Source organism: Phodopus roborovskii, unplaced genomic scaffold, assembly GCF_943737965.1.
Source record: "Phodopus roborovskii unplaced genomic scaffold, PHOROB, whole genome shotgun sequence".
Classification (NCBI taxonomy): domain Eukaryota; kingdom Metazoa; phylum Chordata; class Mammalia; order Rodentia; family Cricetidae; genus Phodopus; species Phodopus roborovskii.
Window position 1 is genome coordinate 8,638,106 of NW_026126546.1, and position 26,322 is coordinate 8,664,427.

Below are 26,322 nucleotides of genomic sequence, written 5' to 3' on the forward strand. Positions count from 1 at the left end.
GTAAAGTGGCAGTATAGGTTCTCCTCTAGGATCCAGCTCAGGTCCTCTGGGTCATATGTTCAAAGTACATGGTTTCTTCAGCAATAGCAACTTATCTTCCACCTCTGGGTGACAACTAAGGGCAACAGCATTAGCATATGGCTTCTTATGGTTGATGCTGAAGTTTATTTAGATAGTGTATGGCTCTTAGGAGAAGCATTGTCAGCCCAAATGGGAAATAATTTTTATTTAAAAATATATATATATGTATATATATACATATATATAAAACCAGACTTAGATTATTATTTGTAATTTTAGGTATATAGATAAGAACTAACATTTTCAAACACCCTTTCTGTTACTGTACTTCCTTTTGTATGTATCTCTTTCCTTAATCTTAGCCCCTCACTTTTCTCATTCCCCTCTTCAAATCACTTGTACTCTGTTATCCCCCATTCTGCTTCTCCTCATTTACTTTCCTGACTTCTGCAGTTGCTGTAGCTAATACCCTCACGTCTAAAGACTGGGAGCTAAACATCACAGATGAGGGAGAACATGTGGCATTTGTCGTTCTCAGTCTCTGTTACCTCACTCAATATGCTCTTTTCTAGTTCCATACTTTTATCTGCAAAGTTCATGATTTCAGTTTTCTTTACAGTGGAATAATATTTCCTGGTGCAGATGTTTTTTATTACCTATTCATCAGTTGAAGGGCATTTAGGTTGTATCTATTCCTTAGCTATTGTGAATAAAACAGTGATAAACTTGGCTGAGCAAGTCTGTGGAGTAAGCTGTTGAATACTTTGGGCGTATGCCAAGAATTAGTATAGCTGAGTCATATTATAGATTAATTTTAGCTTTTTGAGGGTTCTCCGCATTGATTTCCAGAAGTTTGACCAGTTTTCAATCCCACTAACAGTGAATGAAGGTTCCCTCCCCCTCTAGGTTCTCTCTGACATTTGTTGCTTTCTTGATCTTTGCCATTCTGACTTTGAGAAAGTCAACAACTACTCCTACAACTCCTACAACAACAACAACTAACCGGAGCTAATTCTCCAGTCACTGATTAATATTTATAAAGATCAGATATAACTGCAATATTTGCAGAAAACTTTGTTTTTTTCCACATATGCCCCATCCCAAGATAAAGTCCCTGCCACCAGCTAACATCACTTCCACTTATTTCTGTTACTCAGCTTCTAGTGACAGAAAGTGTAGTATTTTGTCTCTTGGTTCCCCTGCACCTTTTTCCATATTTTGATACTTCAGTGAAACAATAATAGACTATGGCTTATTCAAAATTATAAAAACATTTATTTAATTGATTATGCTGGAGTTTCATAAGTGTATGTAAAGTAGTCACATTGGAACTTTTTTTTAAACAATAGCTGCTTAAGTCTTCGTTAGAAAATACAGCTAGGCCAGAAATTGGTGGTACATGCCTTTAATCCAGCACTCCAAAGGCAGAAGTAGGTGGATCTCCATGAGTTTGAAGCCAGCCTGGTCTCTAACGTGAGTTCCAGGACAGCTAGGACTATACAACACAGTGAAACACTCTCTCAAAATATCCTACAACACCCCACCCCCAAAAAAAGAAAGCAAAAAATATTTCCAGACATGGTGGCCCACACCTTTAATTCCAGCACTTAGGAAGCAGAGACAGGCAAATCTCTTATGAATTTGAGGCCAGCCAAGTCTACACAGTGAGTTTCCAGTACAACCAGAGCTATGTGGTACCACTGTATGTTGTTTCTATATATCTTCTAACCAGCAACATAGCACTCCCCCCCCCCTTTTTTTTTTTTTTTTTTTTTTTTTTTTTGGTCTTCTAATCAAAAACCTGAGACTTTAATAATCTGAAGCTACTGTATACTCTCTGCCACTGATCACGTGTTGAATACAAAACATGGGGTACTGAGGGGGACAAATGATCAACTTCCTGTCTGTCTGGTAGTGTTTCAGATTCTCTTCTGCCCCTCCAGTCTGTGTCATGCTCTAACTTATTAGCATCTTTAGAATGCTACCCTATACATTCTATCTAGTTTTCGTAGCTGTATTTAGTGAAATTTGCTCACTATATCTCATCAGGAACAAAAATTTCACCTTTACTTTTTTCATTTTTAATAGCTTTATTGAGACTTAATTGTTACAATTTGATGAATTGTAATGTGATGTATAAATTCAACTGTGAAACTACCTCCACATTCAAAATAGTGGGCATGCTTCAAAGCAATACAGAGAAACCCTGTCTTGAAAAAAAAAGAAAAAGAAAAAAAAGTGAACATATCTATCGCCTGAACTGTCTTTGTGTCTTCGTGACCCTTTATAATGTTTCCCTTCAACTTGCCTGTGTGTCCCAGTTTAGTCACTATAGATCGCTTACATCCCCAGGAAGCATATGTTGATGGAGTCATATAGTGTTTACTTTTTTGTCTGACTTCTTTGGCAGAGTTATTATTTTGAGATTCATGCATGTTGATCTGTATTTCAATACTTTTCTTTTTCATAGTTTGTTTATGAATTCCTTTATTGACCCATGTAGGATTGCTTCCTTTTTGAGACATAAATTTATATATTTATGCATGTTCTTTATGTATATATTTGTAATGCATATATAATATACAATAATAGCTGGATTATACACTAGGTATGTATATGCTGCTTCACTTTTTTTCTTTCTTTCTTTCTTTCTTTTTTTAGAGAAGGTATTACCATGTCTTAACTTTCTATGTAGATCATGCTGGATTCCAACTCACAGAGATTCTTTTGCCTCTGTCTCCTGAGTTCTGGTATTAAAACGTTCTACTTGGGTATGCTTCAGCAGACATTTACTGCCATTGCTCCTCAATTCGAGGGGGTATCATGTGCCTCTTGCCCACCCATTCATACCAGAATGTCGATGGGTTCAGATCTTGTGTAGGTCTTGTGCAAGTAACAATAGCTGTTGAGTTCATGAATGCAATGTCATATTCAGAAGATAGTGTTGCATAGTACTCCGCCTTATACTCCATCTTTTACATTCTTCACATTCTTCTGTGATGTTACCTGACCCTGAAAGAGGGGTTGTATAGATATCCCATGTAGGGTGAGCATCCAACAGTCACTTATTCTCAGCACATTGACCAGTTATGAGCCTCTGCAGTAACTGCTGCCCACTTCAAAGAGAAGCTCCTGTGATGAAAGTTGTCAACAGCACTAATCTTTGGGTATAAACTAAGCAACTATTTAGAGGACAATTTGACAATATGTACAACATTTAGCAAAACAGTAGTAGCTTCCTCTGTGGCCTATCACCTACCTAAAACCCAGGGGCTTTTGACCAGATTGATAGGACTAGACATGAATTATATCTGTGGAGTGAGCCTCAAATCCAACTAGAAAGCAAAGATTACTACACTAATACACCAGTGAGCACACTTTGCCTGGAAAGTATAATGTAGTCCACCTCTGATAAAAACAAGTGATGACTGTTCTTCTGCATAGCAAGCATTATAAAAACTAGCTAGCAGAGAGTTAGTTTTTAGTTCAGTTCTAGCTTTATTTCTTTATGTCCTGCAATCAAAGGGTGAGATATCTTCAGCAGTAGGGTTTAACCATCTAATTTTGATGAACAACCAACCACAATGATAATAGCCTGTATTTATGAGGGGTAGGGGACTCTAGAACCTAATAGGGGGGCTATTCCATTCCTGACACTGGGATTTTCATTTAATAACTCATGGCTTCTAGGAGCAGCGTTATCCATCCATCCATGCCAGCATACTGCTAATCAAACTCCTTTTAATTTTTATTATAGTTTAAGAGAAAAACAAAACAACAAAAGACAAAACAAGGCAGACAATTGTAAATCTCAGCAGTTGCCCACAGGAGGAGAATAGAGAAGAGAAAGAAGCTATGACTTTCCAGAGCTGAGTGGTGGTGGCAAATGCCCTTAGTCCCAGCAGTTGGGGGTCAGAGGTAGGTAGATAGATCTCTGAGTTCAAGGCCAGCCTGGTCTACAGAGTGAGTTTCAGGACAGTCAGGGCTACACAGAGAAATCCTGCCTTGAAAGAAAAACATTGTCATTTGAATTAAGCCTGTATGGAGTTCAGTTGGTAGACAAGCTGCCATAAGGAGGGGGGGGAGATTTAGAGAAAATGTAAGAAAGCCCCAAGTGCCAGGAGAAAAAAAAGCATACTTAGACTCTGACCATCATCCAAAAGAGACAGAAGAGAGGAAAAGAGGAAAGTTAAGCATTTGTGAGTTAAGACTCAACAGAACTTCCTGGCAGAGACTAATTATTGCTCCTTTCTCTTTGGTATGCCTTAAGATGAATACATGAAAACAATACAAAGTATCATTGAAATAAAGAGTTGGTTCTTCAAGAAAATCAACAAGTTAGACAAACATTTATCCAAATTAACCAAAAGACACAGAGAGAGAACATGCAAATTAACAAAATCAGAAATGAAAATGAGGGGGGGCATAACAACAGACCCTGAGGAAATCCAGAGAATCATCAGGTCATACTTTGAAAACCTGTACTCCACAAAATTCAAAAATCTAAAAGAAATGGACAGTTTTCTGGATAGATATCACTTACAAAAATTAAATCAAGAACTGATAAACAATTTAAATAGATCTATAACCCCTAATGAAATAGAAGCAATCATCAAAGTCTCCTAACCAAAAAAGCCCAGGGCCAGATGGTTTCAGTGCAGAATTCTACTAGAAATTCAAAGAACTAATACCAATACTCCTCAAATTGTTCCACACAATAGAAGCAGAAGGATCATTGCCAAACTCTTTTTATGAGGCTACAATTTCCTTGGTACCCAAACCACACTAAGACACAACTAAGAAAGAGAACTACAGACCGATTTCCCTCATGAACATCGATGCAAAAATACTCAATAAAATACTGACAAATAGAATCCAAAAACACATCAGAAAAATCACCCACCATGATCCTGTAGGCTTCATCCCAGAGAAGCAGGGACGGTTCAACATATGAAAATCCATCAATGTAATCCACCACATAAACAAACTGAAAAAGAAAAACCACATGATCATATCACTAAATGCTGAAAAAGCCTTCAACAAAATCCAACACCCCTTCATGATAAAGGTCTTGGAGATATCAGGATAACAGGAACATACCTAAATGTGATAATGTACAGCAAGCCAACAGCCAACATCAAACTAAATGGAGAGAAACTCAATTAGATTCCTCTAAAATCAGGAACAAAATCAAGTTGTCCACTCTCTGAATATCCTTTCGAAAATGCACTTGAAGTTCTAGCTAGCTAGAACAGTAAGATAACAAAAGGCGATCAAGGGGATAAAGATTGGAAAAGAAGAAGTCAAACTTTCACTATTTGCAGATGATATGATAGTTTACATAAGTGACCCGAAAAATTCTATCAGGGAACGCCTACAGCTGATAAACACCTTCAGCAAAATGACAGGATACAAAATTAACTAAAAACAAATCAGTAGCTCTACCATGTATAGATGATGAGTGGGCTGAGAAAGAAATCAGAGGAACACCACCCTTTATAATAGCCACAAACAACATAAAATATCTTGGGGTAATTCTAACCAAACAGGTGAAAGACCTGTATGAAAAGAACTTTGAGCCAGGTGGTGGTGGCATACACCTTTAATCCCAGCACTCGGGAGGCACAGGCAGGAGAATCTCTGTGAGTTCGCGGCCAGCCTGGTCTACAATAGCTAGTTCCAGGACAGACTCCAAAACCACAGAGAAACCCTGTCTGGAAAAACAAAACAAAATGAAAAAACACAACAAAAAAAAAAAAAAAAAGAAAGAAAGAAAGAAAGAAAAGAAAAGAAAAAGAAAAAAGAAAGAAAGAAAAGAACTTTGAGTCTTTAAAGAAAAAATTACAGAAGATACCAAAAATTGGAAAGTTCTTCCAGGCTCTTGGATAGGTAGGATCAACATAGTAAAAATGTCAATCTTACCAAAAACAATCTACAGATTAAAAGCAATCCCCATAAAAATCCCAGCACAATTCTTCACAGACCTTGAAAGGACAATACTTAACTTTATACGGAAAAACTAAAAATCCAGAATAGCCACAACAACCCTGTACAATAAAGGAACTTCTGGAGGCATCATCATCCCTGACTTCAAGCTCTACTATACAACAATAGTAATAAAACAGCTTGGTATTGGCACAAAAACAGACAGGTAGAACAATGGAATCAAATTGAAAATCCTGACATTAATCCACACACCTACAAACACCTGATATTTTACAAAGGAGCTAAAATTATACAATGAGAAAAAAGAAAGCATCTTCAACAAATGATGCTAGCATACATAACTGGATGCTGACATGTAGAAGATTGCCGATAGATCCATATCTATTTCCATGTGCAAAACCTAAGTTCAGATGGATCAAAGACCTCAACATAAATCCAGCCATACTAAACCTCTTAGAAGAGAAAGTAGGAAGTTGGTACAGGAACCACTTCCTGAATATAACACCAGTAGCACAGACACTGAGATCAACAATTAATTAATGGGACTTCCTGAAACTGAGAAGCTTCTGTAAGGTAAAAGACACAGTCAATAAGACGAAACAGCAGCCCACAGAATGGGAAAAGATCTTCACCAACCCCACATCTGACAGAGAGCTGATTTCCAAAATATACAAAGAACTCAAGAAGTTAGTCACCAAAACAAGAAATAATCCAATTAAAAAGTGGGGTACAGAACTAAACAGGATTTTCAACAGAAGAATCTAAAATGGCTGAAAGGCACTTAAGAAATTACTCAACATCCTTAGCCATCAGAGAAATGCAAATCAAAACAACTCTGAGATACCATCTTACTCCTGTCAGAATGACTAAAATAAAAAAAAAATCAATGACAGTTTATGCTAAAGAAGACATGGAGAAAGGGGAATGTGCCTCCATTGCTAATGGGAGTGCAAACTTGTACAGACACTTTGGAAATCAGCATAACTGTTTCTCAGAAAAATGGGAAACAGTCTACCTCAAGATCCAGCAATTTCACTCTTAGGCATATACCGAAAGGATGCACATTCATACAACAAGCACGTCTGTTCATCTATGTTCATAGCAAGCAGCATGATTTATAATAGCCAGAACCTGGAAGCAACCTACATGTCTCTCAACCGAAGAATGATAAAGAAAATGTGGTACATTTACACAATGGAGTACTACTCAGTAGGGGGTAAAAAAAAAAAACAATGAAAATTTGAAATTCACAGGCAAATGGATGGAACTAGAAGAAACCATCCTGAGTGAGATAACCCAGACCCAGAAACACAAACATGGTATATACTCACTCATATGAATATTAGACATAGAGCAAAGTATTAACAGCCTACCAGCTTACAGTCTACACCTCCAGAGAAGCTAGGAAACAAAAAAGACCCTAAGAGAGACATACATGGTCCCCCAGAGAAGGGGAAAGGAACAAGAGCTCCTGAACAAATTGGAAGCAAGGGGGTGAGGGAGGGGAGGGAGGTAGAAAGAAGAGGAGGGGAGAAGAGGAGGTGGGAGGAGAACATGAGGGATCAGTAAGATTGAGTCAGAGGATGAATAGAGGAGAGCAAGAAAAGAGATACCTTAATAGAGAAAACCATCATAGGTTTACTGAGAAATCTGGCACTAGGGAAATGTCCAGAGATCCAACAAGGATGACCCCAACTAAGAATCTAAGCAATAGTGGAGATTGGTGACATTGATGACTACCTTAAATGCCATCCTAGAGCCTTCATCCAATAGCTGATGGAAGCAGACACCCACAGCTAAGCACTGAGCCAAACTCCTGGAATCCAGTTGTAGAGAGGGAGGAGTGATGAGCAAAGGGGTCAAAACCATGCTGGGGAAACCCACAGAAAATGCTGACCTGAACAAGGGGAAGCTCCCAGACCCTAGTCTGACAGCTGGGGAACCAACATAGGACAGAACCAGGCCCCCTGAATGTGGGTGTATCTAGGAGGACTGGGCAAGCTATGGGGCCTCTAGCAGTGGAACCAGTATTTATCTCTAGTGCATGAATGGACTTCGGGAGCACATTCCCCATGGAGGAATACTCTCTCAGCCCTCTCCCAATGACTTGACAGATTTTGTTGATCCCTCATGGAAGGTCTCACCTTCCCTAGGGAGTGAATGGGGGATGGAATGGGGGGTGGTTGGGGGCCATGGGAGGATGGGAGAGAGAGAGGTAACTGGGATTAATATGTAAAATAAAAAATAGTATAAAAATTTATTTTATCTGGGTGTTGGTGGCACACACCTTTAATCCCAACACTCAGGAGGCAGACACAGGCAGATCTCTGTGATTTTGAGGCCAGCCTGATCTTCGGAGCTAGTTCCAAAGCTACACACACAGAAACCCTGCCACAAATATGTATGTATGTATGTATGTATGTATGTATGTATATGTATGTATATATTTTTTAAAGATTAATACACACCTTTGTGGGGGGGGCGGGTTCCTTGGCCAAGTGGTTGGTTTGCCCAACTAGATTAATTTACAGGAAGAGGCAGTGCATGTTTCCATAGAAAAATGGATTCCATTCTTTCTTGTGACATTTCCTTCTAAAGAGATAGCCCTAAAATCATTTAGAAGATGGAATATCGATATAAACCCTTTCTACAATGGTAGTCTAAAGGTCTAGTTTCAAAGCTGTTCACCAGAAGAATTAATTGTCTGGACAGAGTGAAACTCCTTTTTTTTTTTTTAATTTTATTTAATTTTATATAACAGTCCAATTAAATGAAAACAAACATTTATACACAATATTTGGGAATTTGGGCGTTATTCTTTCCAAACTACTTCCTGCTGGTAAGGGGCGCTGTCTTGGGGGATTCGAAGAAGATTCAGATATCCTGGCTGTAGTCTGTAGGGTTGTTTTGTCCAGCTGTTTTGAATGTAGGATCAGCTTGTACTCTGTTTCAGGCGGTCTGGCATGATCAAATCACATTAGTCTGGAAGGAATCCACATCTGTGAAACTCCTTTTTTGAGAAACAAAATTTTTATGTTCACGGTTATTTTGCCTGACTGTATGTCTGTGTACCACATGCATGCAGTGCCTGTGGAAGCCAGAAGAGGGCGTCAGATCACCTGAGACATTACAGACAATATTAAACTACTATGTGGGTCTGGAAATCAACACCTCTCATACCCACCCCCACCCCCCATCCTCAGGAAGAACAGTTGATACTGTTAACTGTGAGCCTGCTCTCTAGCTACTAAAATTCCTTTAAACATACATTTAATATGTAATATGTGCATTTCTAAGATAGTTTACAAAGTAGTGGTTCTCATAAAGCTTTTCATGTCTTTAGGTGCCACCTCCCCTATTCCTCCATCCTCATCTACACTTACTCAGTATTTCCCTCATCTACTTTCATATCACTTATGTTCTGCTACCCACATAGCTTTTTTCCCCCACCATGAACCTCTTCTAGCTATCTGACCTCTACAAACCTCTACAGACACATTAAACCACAAATCCAAAACCTTGAAGCTAGAGTGTGTATGTGAGATAGATCATATGAAATTTGTCTAGGCCTGGATTACCTCATTTCATATATTCCCAGTTCTGTCCATTCCCTGTGAATGTCATAATTTCATTTTTTTCACAGCTGAGTATTTAAAGATCCACCTTCATTCTTATCTTTTATATTTGGCTCACAGACCTATCTTTTGCCTTTTCCTTGAATTTATTTTCTATTTCAGTTTGGATAGTATTGTGCTTTATAACACTGTCACAAAATGCCTGGTATAAACGACTTAAGAAGGGAAAAGGTTTTATTCATTTCAGAGGATGACAGATGTCCTGCCAGTTTTATGTCAACTTGGTACATAGAGTCATTTGGAAAGAGGCACTATCAACTGAGAAAATGCCTTCATAAGATTCTTAGTGCATTTTCTTAATTAATGTTTGATGTTTAATTAATGTGGGAGGGTCCACTTCACTGGGGGTGGTGCCATCATTTGGCAGATAGTTCTGGGGTGTAAAGAAAGATGTCTGAACAAGCCATGGAGAACAGGTCAGTAAGCAGCACTCCTCCATGGCCTCTGTTCCATTTTCCTGCCACGAGTTTCTGCCCTGACTTCCTTGACGACAGACTGTGATGTGGAAATGTAAACAAAATGAATCCCTTCTTCCCAAAGTTGATTTTTGTCATGGAGTTTTATCACAGCAGTAGAAACCCTAGCAAATACAATATACATGGATGGGCAATAGATCTTTTCAGGGTTCTTTTAGTAGTTCATATCTTTTTGATTTTTTTTCCATAGGTTATCTGAACAATCTAAAGAAGTATTCCAACTAAAGCTAATTGTTTTTTACCCTCAAGGAAAGACTTTAAAATATTCTTCTAAAGGTCTCTAAATTCTAAGCTTTGCACAAATAGCTTCTATAAACATGTACAATTTCTGTCCCTGTATGACCACTGAACCCCATCCTCTAGTCTTTTGGATGGCTGTCTGTAGGTGGTGGTAATTTCTTCACATGTGTGCAAGGATCAGCTCTCTGTTGAATAATTAGCTCAGTGGTGGGCTCAAGAAGTGATGATTTTGTAAAAACTTATCTGTCTTTTTTTATTGTGGGAACAAATTTTCTTTCTGTTGTATATGTCCCAAGTGGGAGTAGAAACTCCTGGCTAGTACATTTTAATCTGTGTAAAATTTTGTCTTATGTATGTCTGCATTGAGATGGTTTGTCAGTAACTCTTCACTCTGTCAGAATCAGTCTTCTGTCCTTCAGTTCTCCTTAGTCATGGTGCTTATGCCACTGGGTTTTCTGAAGCCCTCATACGTGTTTTTCTCTTGCTAGGTCATAACTTCCATGTGAATAGCCTTTTCAGCCTACTTTTCTGTTTGTGGAATGTGTTACCTGCTCTTGTTGCTCTGGCTTGGGGTTATCACTAGGATTTCAGTGTGATAAAAACAAGGCCACGTCTCTTCCCCACCTGAAGCAGGAGCCATGAGGTCTATAGTTTTCATCTAAATTCTTCTTTTCCCCCAACGTGGGCCTCAGGGCTCAGACTTTTTGGTCCCTTTTTGTAAGTCCTGTTCGGAACCACTATTTTCTCCACAAAGGCCTTCTCTTGGGAGGAGCTGAAGACCTTTGCTCTCACTGTGCTCGCCAGGAGCCACATTATTCCATCCAATACCTCTTATCACACATGGTTTAGATGTCCCGTCTAGTGTTACTACATCATCAGGGCCAGTTTTCGTCAATGTCCTTATTTCACTGCAGTATTACTCGTGATGCTGGCTCAGAATTTACCAATGTTATAAAACTCAAATTTTCTGACCTTTCACATTGTGCTTTTCTTTAGTGTCCTGAGTTCTTGGTTTTCTTCTAGTTTTTTGAAAGTCTACAGCTGAACTAATTGGAAATATTAACATGCAGACATTATTAATTGTATTTTTGCTTTCATTTTTTGTGAATACTTTTTCTTCCCTAGTATTCTTTACTTTTATGACTGTCTTTAGTGTCCCACTGGCATATTTGTACAGTCGTTAGTACCTGGCTAGGTCATTATTGAATCACCTTTGATATGCATTCCAGCCACTGCTCCTATTACCTCATTACTTCTCTGCTCCTGAATCATGAACATGTCCTCCAGACTAGTCTTCTTTCCCAGCCAGTGATTCTATTTCTGCTCAGGAGACCTGACCTCAGAAAGCCTTGTTTCATGTCCCATCCCAATTATCTGGTCCCCCTTTCCCCCCTATACACAAGGAATGAAGCCTGCTATAGTTAAGTATGTCACTCACTCAGTTTAAGAGCTTAAATGTCACTTGGTGGCACTGAAATCCTGTTTATCTTTTCTCAGATCTCTTCTTCCCAAGTCAGTGTCCTTTTCTATCTCAAATGTAGTGTTTATTGTCCCATATATATTTCCCTAAATGGGAGTGTGCTGGTTAAACACACTAGTAATAACCTCAGAGTATCCAAAATGCATCAGTGTCACATTAAAGGAAAATAAACCAAAGAACTTTCCCTTAGAATAGTTTTATCAAGAACAAGCCCAGATTTGAATTCTCTGCTTCTCTCCCGGTGTCTTTGTCATCTCTCTGCAGCATATTGTTTCTGGCCTATCTGTAGTCTGTCTGCTTTATGAGTCTGAATCTGTGCCTGCCTGGATGTTGTCTTTTCTGTCCCTGTCCCTGAGTACATTCCTCACAAAAGCCTTTATTCTGTATTCATTGAACAGCACAGAAAGCATTACATGGAAAATGAATGAGAGATACTTTACAGAAATGTTTAACAAAGTTTTATAAGGGATAGGGATGAAACATTACTAAATCCTGCTGACCACAACTGACACCCATAACAAACAGTACTGTAAACAGACTTACCAACCTATATTCATGTCACTTCTAACATTTATGATGGATACTTGCTCTAAAAGGTTGAATTCAGGCCAGGTAGTAGTAGTACAAATCTTTAATCCCAGTACTTGAGAAGCAGAGTCATGTGGATCTTAGTGAGGCCAACCTGGTCTGTATAAGTGAGTTCCAGGATAGCCAAGACTATACAGAGAAACCCTGTCTCAAAAAAATAAATAAATAAAAAATAAAGATGACAGGCTATGCATTAGCTTGGGTTGTAAGAATGGATTACATGAAAAATCCAAGACAAGTAACACTAGTTGTTATATTTTTATCTTAAAGGTGGGTTAAACCAACAGGCTGTGCCAGGCAAGGTGGTACACACCTTTAAGCCCAGCACTTAGGAGGCAGAGGCAGGTAGATCTCAGTGAGTTCAAGGCCAGCATGGTCCACAAAGCAAGTTCCAGGGCTACACAGAGAGACCCTGTCTCGAAAAACTAAAAAAGAAACAAACAAAAAATCATAGTACTGAGTACATAGTAAGATGTCAGTTTCAAGTCCTAAGTGACCCCAGGGTGTCTATGGGGGGTGGGGTCTTTGGCTATGAAGTCCAGCAAAAGTTAGACTCTTATAATGTAAGAGATTAGTTTCATAATCACCACATCAAATATGAGACATTTGTTTTGATACTTAAATTTTATGTGAATAAAATTTATGTAAATGAAATTTTATGTGACTAGTAACTGATAACACTTATCCTCATTCCACTAGCTGTTTGCTCTCAGTGTTGTTTTTAAAGTTTATCCTTAACAGAAACAGCTCTGGTTCATTCTTCTTGGCAGCTATACTGTATGTCATTATACAAATACAATAGATTATTTTCAGACTTTCAGTTTTAAAACAGTGTTGAGGGGCTAGAAAGATAACTCAGTAGGTAAAGTGCTTGAAAAACTCAAGTGTGGTGATATATGCTTGTAATTCCAACACTGGGAGGTAGAGACAGTTGGGGGCTTGCTGACCAAGCCTGTCCAGCTTACTTGACACGTTCCAAGCCAGTGAGAGATCTTTTCTCTCTCAAAAAAAAATTAAGTAAATAAAATGAAAAGGTAGACAACACCTAAAGAACATCACCCAAGGTTATCCTCTGGCCTGTACTCTCTCTCTCTCTCTCTCTCTCTCTCTCACACACACACACACACACACACACACACACACACACACACACACACACCTGTGCCCATACACATGCAACTGCAAACACACACATGCACCTGTAAACATACACATGATAGATAGATAGCATTTTAATAAATATTCTTTAACCTGTAAAAAGGTTTCCTTACCATTATTACCTGACTGTTTCTGGGTGTGTTAATGCACAAGTTTCCTAGTGTCTAAATGGTGTGCCAATTCACTCTCATATACAGTGTGGACAAAGTCTCAAACTCAAAAGCAAGCTCAAGTGATCCTCCTTCCTCATCCCCCCATGCAGCTGGAACTGCAAGGATATACTATAATATCTGACTTGCTTGTGTCATTTAAGAAATCTTATAAAGATGTTCAAATTCCGTATTTTGTAATGTGTCTTTAATCTCACTGAAACCTGTTTTTATATATGTGTGAGGGTAGAGAATTCTCCATTTGAATAATTGCTATAACTATTGCTATCTTGATAACTTACTTTGTAACCCTTCTTCGTATAGGAGTGCCAGTATGCATAGCCTGATTCTAGGCTCTTGGTTCTATACTGTTGGTGTATTGGTCTCTTCTGACTCTTGACTTGGTACAGTATCATTGAAGACTTTATCCCCGGGCTCCTTCATGAATCACTGACTCAGCACTCTCATCCCTCCCCCAGTTATCACTTTCACTCTTTGGGGGCATTTTGGCCCCCAAAGTGGGCTTGATGTTTGTCAGATGTCACAAATGTCATTGAAGAGAAGAGTAGAATTGGGTGCTTGGGTCTTAAATTTAAGGTGGTAGGTATTGCTGATATCTCATTGTAGGGAAGCATTTTTAGGGAAGAATGTTTAGTATTGGCTCTCCTACTCATTGTTAAAGAAGCTTCCTCCAGCAGCTTTTGTCTTTCATCGGTGTTAGTTATTTAGAGACTGAATGCAAGATTCTAAGAATGCACTGAATGAATTCTAGTTAAAAGTCCTAAGGATATTTTTGACAGCTAATATATATTTTATAGAAGATCACTATAAAATTTTAAGAAATTAAACAATTTTCAAAACAATATAGTTAAAATACTTAATGTTTTGACAAAAGGTATTATGTACCTGTGGGCAGTTTAATCACCACTTGAAAATCTGAACATGACAGTTTTCATCTGAAGGACATTTGGATTCTTTCCAGTTTTCAACTGTCATGGATAAATCTGCTATAAATATCAACATAATAAACAAATATCATGTTAGTTTACATTTTCATTTCTCTGACATAAATGCCTATAGCTGCAATTGTTGGATCAAGTGTTTAAAATATGTGCCTGAACTCTGTATGCTGATACTCAAAAAAGAACTTTTTATGTGTATATACATGAAGGATATTGATCTGTGTCTGGTTTTGGTATCAGTATTTATAACTAGTGTTATAAAATGAATTGGGAAGTATTCTTTCCTCTTATCTTTCTGAACAATATTGTGTGAAATTGTAACTAAATATTTGGTAGACTCCTCTGATGAAATAGGCCTAGGGTCAATATCCTTGTTATAGGTTGTCTTTACGTGTGTGTGTGTGTGTGTGTGTGTGTGTGTGTGTGTGTGTGCGTGCGTGTTTATGTATACATTCTTTTAAGACAGGATCTCATTATGCAGTCCTGACTGCCCCGGAAATGTCTGTGTGAGGGTGTCAGATACCATGGAAGAGGTGTTACAGACAGTTGTGAGCTGCCATGTGGATGCTGGGAATTGAACCTGAGTCCTCTGAAAGATCAGCCAGTGCTCTTAACTACTGAGCCCCTCTTGTTTTCCATTTCATAGTGTGTTTTTGTCCAGGTTGTGAAATTCATACATGTGTTGCTGACAATATTGTTTGCATTTTCTGTGCACTAATCTGCCTTCAATATTGATCTTTTCTTCCTTCTCTCCTTTTTCTTTGGCAATCTAATGAGAGTTTTGATAATTTTAGTTATCTTTTCAAATAGTCAAGTACTTGTTCCATTGATCCCTGCCCTCTATTTCCAGTTGGTTGGTTTCTGTCCTGTTATTTCTACTCTTCTGCTTGATTTGGGTTTATTTCTCTCTCCTAATTTCTTGAACTTATATTATTGCTGAAGACTTTCTTTTCTCTTTTCTCTATGTCTGTTTTATTTTAGTGCTCGGAACTTCCCACTTAGTGCTGCTATAACAGCTTGATACATTATATTTTGCCAAAGAAAAAAATGGACCAAGCAGAGTTAAACAAACCAGTAAGACTTTTTTTTTTTTTTTTTTCTGAGACAGGATTTCTCGGTATTGCTTTGGACCCTGTCCTGGAACTTGCTCTGTAGACTAGGATGGCCTCAAACTCACAGATATCTGCCTGCCTCTGCCTCCTGAATGCTGGGATTAAAAGTATGCAGCACCAATGCCTGGCAAACCAGGAAGACTTTTTCCAAGATTATTGCAATAGGATAGGGAAGCTGAACTCAACTCCAAATGCAGCAAGGGTGTCTAGGGACTTGGCACATACAGACAGGGCTCTGGGGGGCCAGTGCATGGAAAATTACAAAGAGGAGCTTTGATAGGTGTCTAGGTGGGAGGATCCTAACTAAAGTCAGCCACAAATCTTTTCTTTGGTGATAACAGGAGAAAATGCTGTTTGTGTTAAAGTTATCTGTCTTGCAAGGCTGCAAATAACAATAGTCTTTGGTTAGAAATTTTTGTTTGTTATAAGTTTGATTTTTGTCTGTGGCTGTTGGCTTTTCTAACACCCAGTCTGAGACACATTAAACGCCGAAAAGTTGTGAAGCTCCATTGGTAGTCCCTGATCATTCTGCTTTCTCCCAGCTTTCAGAGTTCTTTTTCTTTCCTGTGTGCATGGTGCTCAGGGATTTTGTTGTACCTAATGACAGGAACAGGGAAAATATGTTTACGCCACTTTCCTGGAAACAGAAGCAACTTTAACTGAACAAAGTACTTGATAGCACAAAGATGGTTTTGAAATACCATCTGATATGTATTTGTTCCTGTCCTCTTGCTATTGAGAAGCTGCCAGCCTTTGGGGCTGAGGCCTCTAACTCTGTATAGAGAGAGCAGATACCATTGAGAATCAATGAGACCTGCTCAGTTCTGGCTCTCAGTTGGAACCTGAGAGAGAGCACAGCAGAAAGAACATCAGGCACCAGAGACCTAAAAGTGTTTTGCTCTGTATTTTTAAGTTGAATTTCAGAAGTTCATCTGCAGCACCCAGAATCGGCCTGGCGTCTGTCAGTTTAACATAATAAGGACACACTGGGATCTGCAGCACCCACTTTTGGGAAGAGATCATAGCAGCTCTTTTGGACTTGGGAGAGGTGCTGAGAGGGAAGGGACAATAGAGTTTAAAGTTGAGCTGGTTGCATAGGGAAAGAGACTCATGTGTGTTAGAATCAGTGTGGAAAAGAATGCAGTGTGAGGGGAACAGACAGAGGAGAACATATAGAACCTGCTGTCTATGAATTTGGAACTCTGTCCCAGTCCCAACCCCTAAGTTTAGAGGAGCAATCTTTCCAGCAGCATCAAATTAACACATAGTGTGTTTTGCAAGTGAGGACTATAGTTGTTCTTCTGTGCAGTCTCCATGAGATCAGTAAGTTCCTGGGTCCTGTATGCTTCTAGTGTAGAAATGAAGGCCCCTACATCTTCCCATTCTGTCTGCACCCTGGAAGGGAGCTGTGATTAGTGTGGTCTAAGGCTAACTCCAAAAGGAAAACACAGCTGAGTTACAGAACACTGTAGTGTCACCAGGTTAAATGCAGGCCTCCAAACTGATACCCACGTTCAGGGGGCCTGATTCCGTCTTATGCTGGTTCCCCAGCTGTCAGACTGGGGTCTGTGAGCTCCTCCTTGTTCAGGTCAGCATTTTCTGTGGGTTTCCCCAGCATGGTCTTGACTCCTTTGCTCATCACTCCTCCCTCTCTACAACTGCATTCTAGGAGTTTGGCTCAGTGCTTAGCTGTGGGTGTCTGCTTCTGCTTCCATCAGCTACTGGATGAAGGATCTAGGATGGCATTTAAGGTAGTCATCAATTTCATCATTCTCCACTATTCTTAGATTCTTAATGGGGTCACCCTTGGCGGATCCCTGAAGATTTCCCTAGTGCCAGATTTCTTGTTAAGCCTATAATGGCTCCCTCTATTAAGGTATCTCTTTCCTTGCTCTCCTTCTCTGTTTTCCCCCAGGTAGATATTAGACATAGAACAAAGGATAACCAGTCTACAATCCACAACCCCAGAGAAGCTGGGAAACAGGGAGGAACCTAATAGAGACGTACATGGACTCCCCAAGAAGGGGAAAGGGACAGGATCTCCTGAGTAAATTGGGAGCCTGGGGGGAGGGGGAGGGAGGAGAAAAAAGAGGGGAGAAGGGGAGGGGGGAGGAGAACATGAGGAATTAGGAAGGTCGAGTAGGGGTGTGGGAAGCTGTCTTTGGTGGCTGCAGTTGGAGCCAGTGGGCAGCCCCTGGGGATGGGGTGGACTAAAGAAAGGCTAGCTAAAGGAGTTTAAGGAAAAGAGGGAGACACAGAATAGATGTCAGGAGGGCAGATTCAGTTAATGCTGAACGCCTCAAATGTATTTTTCACCATTATTTTGTTTTGTTTTTGTTTTTTGAGACAGGGTTTCTTTGTATTGCTTTGGAGCCTGTCTTGGAACTCACTCTGTAAACCAGGCTGGCCTCAAACTCACAGAGATCCACCTGCCTCTGCCTCCTGAGTGCTGGGATTAAAGGTGTGTACCACCACTGCCCGGCCTGTTTTTCACCAGTCTTAAACACCTTTACCAAAAAGGGGGATGTGGTATCATATATACATAGAACAAACAGACTTTTCTTCCTCATTTCTCCAAAACTTCAGGAACCATACCTTAGATTCAGCTTGCCATTACCTGGCCTTAAGTGTCAGGAATAACCACACCTCAGACCAGGTCTGTTTTTATTCAGATTAAGACACCCAAGGTCAAGATCAAATATTCCACTGTAGCTACATCTTTGACCTTTAGGTATTAGGACTTACTAAGGGCAGTTTTGAATTCATGGGCCCCTACACTGGGGGAAGAACAGAGAAGGAGAGCAGTTGCATATAAAATAAATACCCTATCATCAGGCCATCAAACTCCAAAGTTTATTAAATTTACTTGAAAATTTATGTCTATATACAATCCTGTGCATAAATACATATTATGGCCAATTTATTAATTATTGCTAAAACATGAAAGCAACCAAAATTTCCTTCAGTGGATTAATAAAGTATGCTGTAACCATACAGAGAAATATTTTTCAGTAATAAAAAGTAATAGTCTATAAAGCCATAAAAAGGCATGAATGAGGGACTGGACCTCTTCAGGCTCAGTTCCCAGCACCCACATGGTGGGTCACAATTATGCATAATTGTGTGTAACTTGGGAATCTGCCAATCTCTTTGGACCTCCTATGGCATATATAGACAGGCAAAACACTCATACACATAGAATGAAATAAGAAATCTTGAACATTAAAAGAAAAAAATTAATGAATGATTTGTGCTAACAGGTACCTGTAATCCTAGCATCTGGGAGGCAAAGGCAGAAAGATGGAGAGTTGGCTACTTATTGAGACCCTGCCTAAGTAGAAAATGCCTAAGTTTTTTTAGCAGTGATGGATCATGTTGGCAGAGAGTTGATACGATGTGGTAAGGACATGTCTTTCTCCACAAGTCCTACTCCCAGAAAAATCAAGAGATTAACTGTGGGGACCTACCCTAAGTATAGGTAACACCATGTCATAAACTGGAGGCCTAGGCAGAATAAAAGGGGAAACGGTAGAAAAACAAACAAAAAATAGCCAAATGTTTGTGTCCCCCTTTCTCAGCTTCCTGACCAACCATTCTGCAAACTGTTGGACTCTGCCGTGCCCTTACCAATATGCCATGATGTAATAAGTCCTCTGAAACTGAGAGCCAAAATAAATCTTTCCCCCTATAAGTTTTTAAATCAAGTCTTTTGGTCATAGTGACAAAGGAATAACTAACACAGTGTGATTACCTTCACCGTGGGCTCTGCTTAGTGACCTACTTTCCATGTGTATAGTATAGAAAAGAAGAAAATTTAAGAGTAATTTTATAAAGAGAGGCCTAGAACACTACCTCATCCAGTGTGAAGATGAGTGCCAACACAAGGTCCTGTGGAGTCTGTGTCCTGACATCACAGGGCGAGGATGATACCTCACTTCTATGACAATCTTCCTAAGAACACAATTCCACTGCCACCATTGAAGACAATCACAGACAAATCCCAATCTTTTGGATGGTGGAGTTTCTTACCTGACCAGCCCTCCTCAAAACCGTGGAACATGATGAGAAACTGATAGCCAGGGGGGCCCTAAGGAGACATGATGACTAAGTGTCCTGTGTGAAAGAGATTATGTTTTTAAAAAATGCAGTGAGAACAAAGCACAGAGCTGAGAGGATGGTAATATCCCCTGTCAGTTTTGTTGTGGCAAACTTCAAGATGCTCTGGATGAAACTGGATGGGGACATGTGACAACTTTGCTCTAAAACAAAAAGGTTATTTTTCTTTAAAAGCCACTCCACACAATAGACAATTGCATGGATGCTTCTGGTCTTTATAAAAAGAATACATGTCTTTATTTTAGGAGTTGATTTATTTAGTTTTACTAGCTCTGTTCTGTAGACTTATTGGGGACATTTCATAAAAGCAGTTCTGGTTGAAGTGCAGTTCTTGTTCAGTGATTTTTGTATTTCTCTAGTGTTAATTGGAGGGCACAGCATTTCTCTGGCTTGTTCTCATAGCTGACACTGTGTGACTGCTCCTGCCCTGTCAGCTGTAAAGGCACTGATTGCTAGCAAAGTCGTCTGCTAAAGTGTATCCCTAACTCTGATTAATGCTCAACAAGATGTATTGGACAGAATAGCCATTGCAGATATCAAAAACCAGGGCACTATTCATTTCATCCTAGTCCCTATCAGCAGTAATGGAAAAGGAAAAGCTAAAACCTTGTCTTCCAGGAAAGAAAAGAAGTTCCTTCCCAGGATGACAATCTTCATGTGACCAAAGGTCAAGGTGTATATTTTAACTTTTCTTGGGATGGTTAAAATGCCCTATGTAAGCTGGGCATTGGTGGCATACGCCTTTAGTCCCAGCACTCAGGAGGCAGAGGCAGGCAGATCTCTGTGAGTTCTAGTCCTGCCTTGTCTACAGAGCTAGTTCCAGGACAGGTTCCAAAGCAATATAGAGAAACTCTGCCTCAAAAACAAAACAAAAAACAAAAAAATGCACTATGTAAATTAAATATTTGGTGAATTTTCTATCATACTATTATTTGATATATTGTAAAAACAAAATCTTCCTAGGCACAATAAACTTAAACTTCCTACTCTGTCAGGACTAATAGAAAACCCATATCTTCCCTTTATTTTAATAAAAGAGCTGTCGTTAAAACTAACATGCTGTGTTCTGTAGGACCTAACTTTAGAACCTGAGCACCTATTTGCTGGTTGGTCCTAACCATGCAGAGCTTTCCAGGAGCTGTGTGTGTTAACTGCTGTTGGTTTGATGCTGGTCTGACTGATAGACGGGCAACACGGGCCTATTTTAGACACTGAAATTACTTGGAATGAGTAAGCTTTGTACATGTTATTTACTGTGTTGAAAACAAATCTACTTTTCCTATTTCGTTGAGAATTTCAGTGTATGTTCGGTACATCATTAGTCTGAATGAATTGCCATTGCCCTTTTCTGCTCTGTTACACTGTTACTGCTTTAAAACACTTTATTCCATGGATATTATATGTGAATTGTTTTGAACTATTTTTCAAGACAGGGTTTCTCTATGTGACCCTGGTTGTCCAGAAATTTGTTCTGTAGACCAGGCTGGCCTTGAACTCACAAAGATTCTGCCTGCCTCTGCCTCCCAAGTGCTGGGATTAAAGGTGTGTGCCTTTTAAATAAACCTCACATTTCTAAGACAATTCTCTCTTGATAATGAAATATAATCTTGTTTTTATGTTACTGGGCTTGGTTTGTTAAGAATTTTTGAAGACCCATGTTCAGGGGGTCTCTCCCTTAACCTAGAGGCAGGAGAGAGGGCCTAGTCCTTACTCCAAATGACTTGACAGATTTTGTTGATCCCTCCTGGAAGGCACCACCCTCCCTGTGGAGGGTGAGGAGGGGGTGGAGTGGGAGGGGGGATGGGGAGGGGGAAAGAAGAGAGAGAGAGAAGAAAAACTGATTAAAAAAAGATTTTGTTAAGAATTATTGTGCCTATGTTTAAGAATGTGTTAGCATCTTTCTTCTGCTGCCTGGTTTTAGTAACCAGGGTGTCACTGATTTCATATAAGCTCCTGACTTTTCTATTCTGGAAGTGCCTATTATGCCAGGATGCTTTTTTGTTTGTTTTATGGGTTTACTTTAGTAGCTTACGTTTTGTGTCTATGTGATTTGCAAACAAAATTCCAACATAAGGTTTTCTTTGAATTACTTTAAATCAAATATTATCTTAATTAAGTGATGTTTTTGTTTATTCTTTGAAAAATTTATGCATGTATATAAAATATGTTAATTGTGTCTGCACCCCACTTCACCAAACCCAAATTCTCCTAGGGTCTCCCAACATCTCCTTTCCAATTTTATGCCACTTCTTAATTTTATTTTTAATCCACTCAGTGCTGCCCAAATGTTCATGGGTATGTGGTCATCCCCTGTGGTGTGAGTAACCTACCAATGACCACTCTCTTTTCCCCATCGGCCCTCAGCTGCAAATAGCTCTTCAGTTAGAAGTGAGGCTTCAGTGGCCTCTCCTCTATCAGGGATAAAATTTTTATTTTAGCTGGTTTTATCTTGTACAGGTCTCAGTAGCCTCTTCCCTACCAAGCTGGAAGTTTTTGTTTTTGGGTTTGTTTTGGTTTTTAGTTTTTTGAGACTGTTTCTTTGGCTGTCCTAGAACTAGCTCCATAGACCAAGCTGGCCTCAAACTCAGAAATCCACATGCCTCTGTCTCCTCGGTGCTGGAATCAAAGGCATGTGCGCCCCCTCCACCCAGCTCAAGCCGGAATTTTAACTAGCTTGATCTCATGCAGGTCTTGGGCAGTGTTGTGAATTCGTATATGCAAGGAAGATGAAATACTTACCCCATACCTCTTGTGTTTCTGAGAGACCTAAAAGATGGATTTTAATGGTCAGCATCTAGCACAGTATAATTCATCATATCTAGTCAGTGGGTCATAACCAACTAGTACCCAGGAAATTCCATTACCAGACAAAGTAGCCTGTTATTCCCTATACTAACAAACATAGGAAGGTACAAGGACAGAAATTCTCATGATTTGAAAGGAGAAACAGGATAGATTATGGGTGTTACCTATTACCATCATCTACTATCATTACCCTGGTAAAGGTGGAAAGCAAAGGCACTCAAGAAAATCCCTTAAAGGTTTGTAAGTGATACCACCACTGTTAGTCATACACTAAGGCTGAGGCAGCTACCAAATACCAGGAGCAGGGGAGGGGGCTACAACAAAGCTGAGACCAGAACTTTCAATTGAAGTATAGTGGGGATACTGTTTTTGTGCTTTTAGACAGTACTAAAGATAAATCCTCAAGCTTTGTATATGATAATTAAGTGCTACATTCCAGCTTGAAGAGTGCTTTTAAATTAAAGTATAATATACAGATTTCCAAGAAAGTTCATAACCTGGGCAACTGTCAAGTCACTGTATGTATCACAGGCTCACATAGGCCAGAATCAAGGCTGTTCTCACACTTGCTGACTGATTAGTGGTGTCTCCATTAAAAGTTTCACATTAGGCAGTTGTGTTATATGTTAATGTGCTTAGGCATTGCATATTGGCATTATATATTTAACAAAATACTGTGTCTTTGAAATACTCTTGAATGGTACAGATTAAGAGTAGGTATTTCAATTAAAGCTATTATCTTATTAACAGAATATCCAAGGTATTTCCAAGCACCCAATTCAGATTTCTAAGCCTCGGAATTTTAAAGGTAACACATTATTTCCTGTCTTACTAAAATCTTGGGAGCATTTCTTAAGACCCAGAAGTGTTTATAATTACTTTCTTACAATATAACTACTATACTTTCCTGAAGTGATCCTCTGTGTTTGCATGACTACATTGAAAAAATAAAAAGCAGCTGAAGTGATATAGTACCTCCCATTTAGCAGTTTTATGCATTAAAATAGACGGTAATTATATGAGGGAACTATCTCCCTTCCCACCATCCTTCCCTACCAACTTCCCAATAAAGAACAAACAAAAGCACCGGCTTTTCATAAATCTAAAGTTTTCTGGAGATGTTTATAAAGGCATGTGAAAAATCTTTTTGCTTTTGAGCTATCCCACTGTAATGCTGATGGTCATGTTTCTTAAAAAGGAGAAATTCTAATTTGGTAAAGGGTGCTGATAACCGTGACCATGTTAGTGCTGCTGCTTTGTTATGGGCATTAACCAAGGAGGCACGATAATACCACCAAAGCCAACGCCTTTCTAAATACACACAGTCACCCTGAGCAAGGACGAAAGAACCACAGCACCGGTGCCTGGGCTCAGTGGGACCACATAGCTATGTGGCCTATGCATAGGTCTTGCAGTCGTGAGGCTCCATCCCCAGGGCTTTACTAAAGTGGTTTTGAGTGTCAATGTCTGACTTTTTCCTTTACCATAATTCTAGACAGAACAGAAATTTTTAATAATAGAAATTTTTGTTATCTTACAGTGGTATTTATTTTTAATAGTATTAATAGAAATAGTAACAAAATTAAAAATATAGACTTTTATTTGTGTATGATATTAAAATAACTATGAAAAATTGCTGCAGGTCAACTGGCAGTAAAACTCACCACATGCTTTTGAAATGACAATCCAGGTAAAGAAGAGGAGACTGTCACCATCTCCCCAAGAACCCTGTTGGTCTCCTCTGAAGGCCACGCCTTCCTGGCGGCAGGTATAGGCATAGGATGATGGGGGTGCCACTGTCACAATACCTCCCTTTGTGCATTTGCATGTAGTTCAGATATTTACCAACTAAGTAATGCAAAGATGCATATATCATATAGAACTCATTCTTGCAAATAAACCCTAAGGCAAACACTTATATGAAGCAAAGATTTCTTCTATACATTAAATAGTAACTGGTCTTTGGCTCTCAGGGTCCCCTCATTTTGCTGACATAACTCATTCAATCTGCTTCCTCCTCCTCTGTCCTTCCCCTCCCCCTCCCCTTTCTGACTCAAGTAGCCCTGCTAACCACTGTGTCCCTATACTTCAAGCCCCTATAGCCCTTCCTTTTTCCCTCTTCTGTCTTTGTTCATTATAATTTTCTTGAGGACTAGAAAGAAGCAGGGGAGCTGACCACCCTACCATGACACCAGCTTCTCTCATATGTACTGCTCACTTCCAAAGCATACCTTGATCCAATTTTTCCATTTCTCTTCCTTGACATACCAGCTGATTTACTCAGAATGTCTCCGAAAATGTAAGTTCCATGGAGGAAGAGTTCTGTGTCTATAATATTGTTTATTAACACATCCTAATGGGGTCCTGGCATACAGGAGGCCCTTCATAAAATTGTGATGAATGTGGTGAATGAACACTGCCCATCCTGGAGGCTTTCCTGACCTTGCAGGAGGGAGAACAGGTCTGTAGAATTGCTGGCATAAAGAGAGCCAATAGTCCAAAGGCTAAGGAAGTCTGGCAGATGGGAAGAAATGTGTTGACCTTGAGCCCAGTGGGAAGGCAGTCTGAGAGTAGCTTGGGGTGAGCCAATGATGGGGGGGCACCATGGGTGAATTCAAAATTGATGGAGAACTCTGTCTCACAGACTTTTCACAGATTGAATTGCGCATTCTTGCACATTTATCTGGGGATCCAGAGCTTTTGAAGTTATTCCAGGAATCTGAAAAAGATGATGTCTTTTCTACCCTGACTTCACAGTGGTAAGATAACAAAAAAAAAAAAATGGTATTATCAGGTCTGCAGGAATGCTGACATGATTTTAAAAGTCTGAAGTTATTCCAAAACTATTTTCATGAGAAAGAAGTTAAATTTTTCTCTAGTAGTTAATCATTTTGAAAAGAAGAGTAGATGACTAGGATGCCAAAATCTTCCTAATTATGAAAGCACTGATGACTCGTCCCACTGAAAACAAGTGTAAAGAAATGAAAAAAATAGTGTGAGTCACAGGAGAAGGAGCTGAATGTGTGATCTGCGGGACTCCTAGAAGGTCATTGTCCTCGCTGTGCCTGCCCTGCCATTCAGAGGGCAGAATATGTGAACCTCAGGTAGCAGCCCCAAACCCTGTGGCTCACTCTGTGGGAATGCCTTAGCCAGTGACTTCAGGTTGTGTTGAGGTGTGCCTCTCTACCTATTTTTCTGAACCACCATTCTTGGGCACTAACTTTTTTCCATCGAGTGGAAGACCAATCTCTTAGGCAGGTGGAATGAGCAGATGCAGGGTTCTGATCTCACACACCTCTCTGATCTGGAGTAACAGGGTATTCCATGGAACCCATTGCAATCTGCTCTACCTCACTTTCCAAGCAGAATAGTGCTGCCCAGTTAAAGGAACACCAACTGTCTCTGCTTCAATGAGGAAAAACTAGAGACCATAACTGGCTTGGATCATGAGGGGACTGACTTAAACAGATGTCACTGCTAGCACAGAGTCAGGATTCTGCTATAAGGAAGAGAAGGAACAGGGTAGCTGCTGGTGGGAGATCCCTGCATCAGCGGTGACTGTCCCCTCTCTGCAACCACAGGTGCCAGCTTCTCACCTTAAGCCTCTTCCATCAAACTGTTCCCTGTCTTCCTC

At 39.6% G+C, this 26,322-nt stretch overlaps 1 protein-coding gene across 1 annotated transcript in view; it reads left to right on the plus strand.

Annotated features, from left to right (window-relative positions):
- Window positions 1–26,322, plus strand: part of Poln (DNA polymerase nu) — a 97,726-nt gene that overhangs the window by 21,670 nt on the left and 49,734 nt on the right. The window contains exons 9-11 of the mRNA XM_051200219.1: window positions 23,439–23,496; window positions 24,379–24,456; window positions 25,333–25,447. Of these exons, the coding sequence (XP_051056176.1) occupies window positions 23,439–23,496; window positions 24,379–24,456; window positions 25,333–25,447 (251 nt within the window). The remainder of the gene's footprint in view (window positions 1–23,438; window positions 23,497–24,378; window positions 24,457–25,332; window positions 25,448–26,322) is intronic.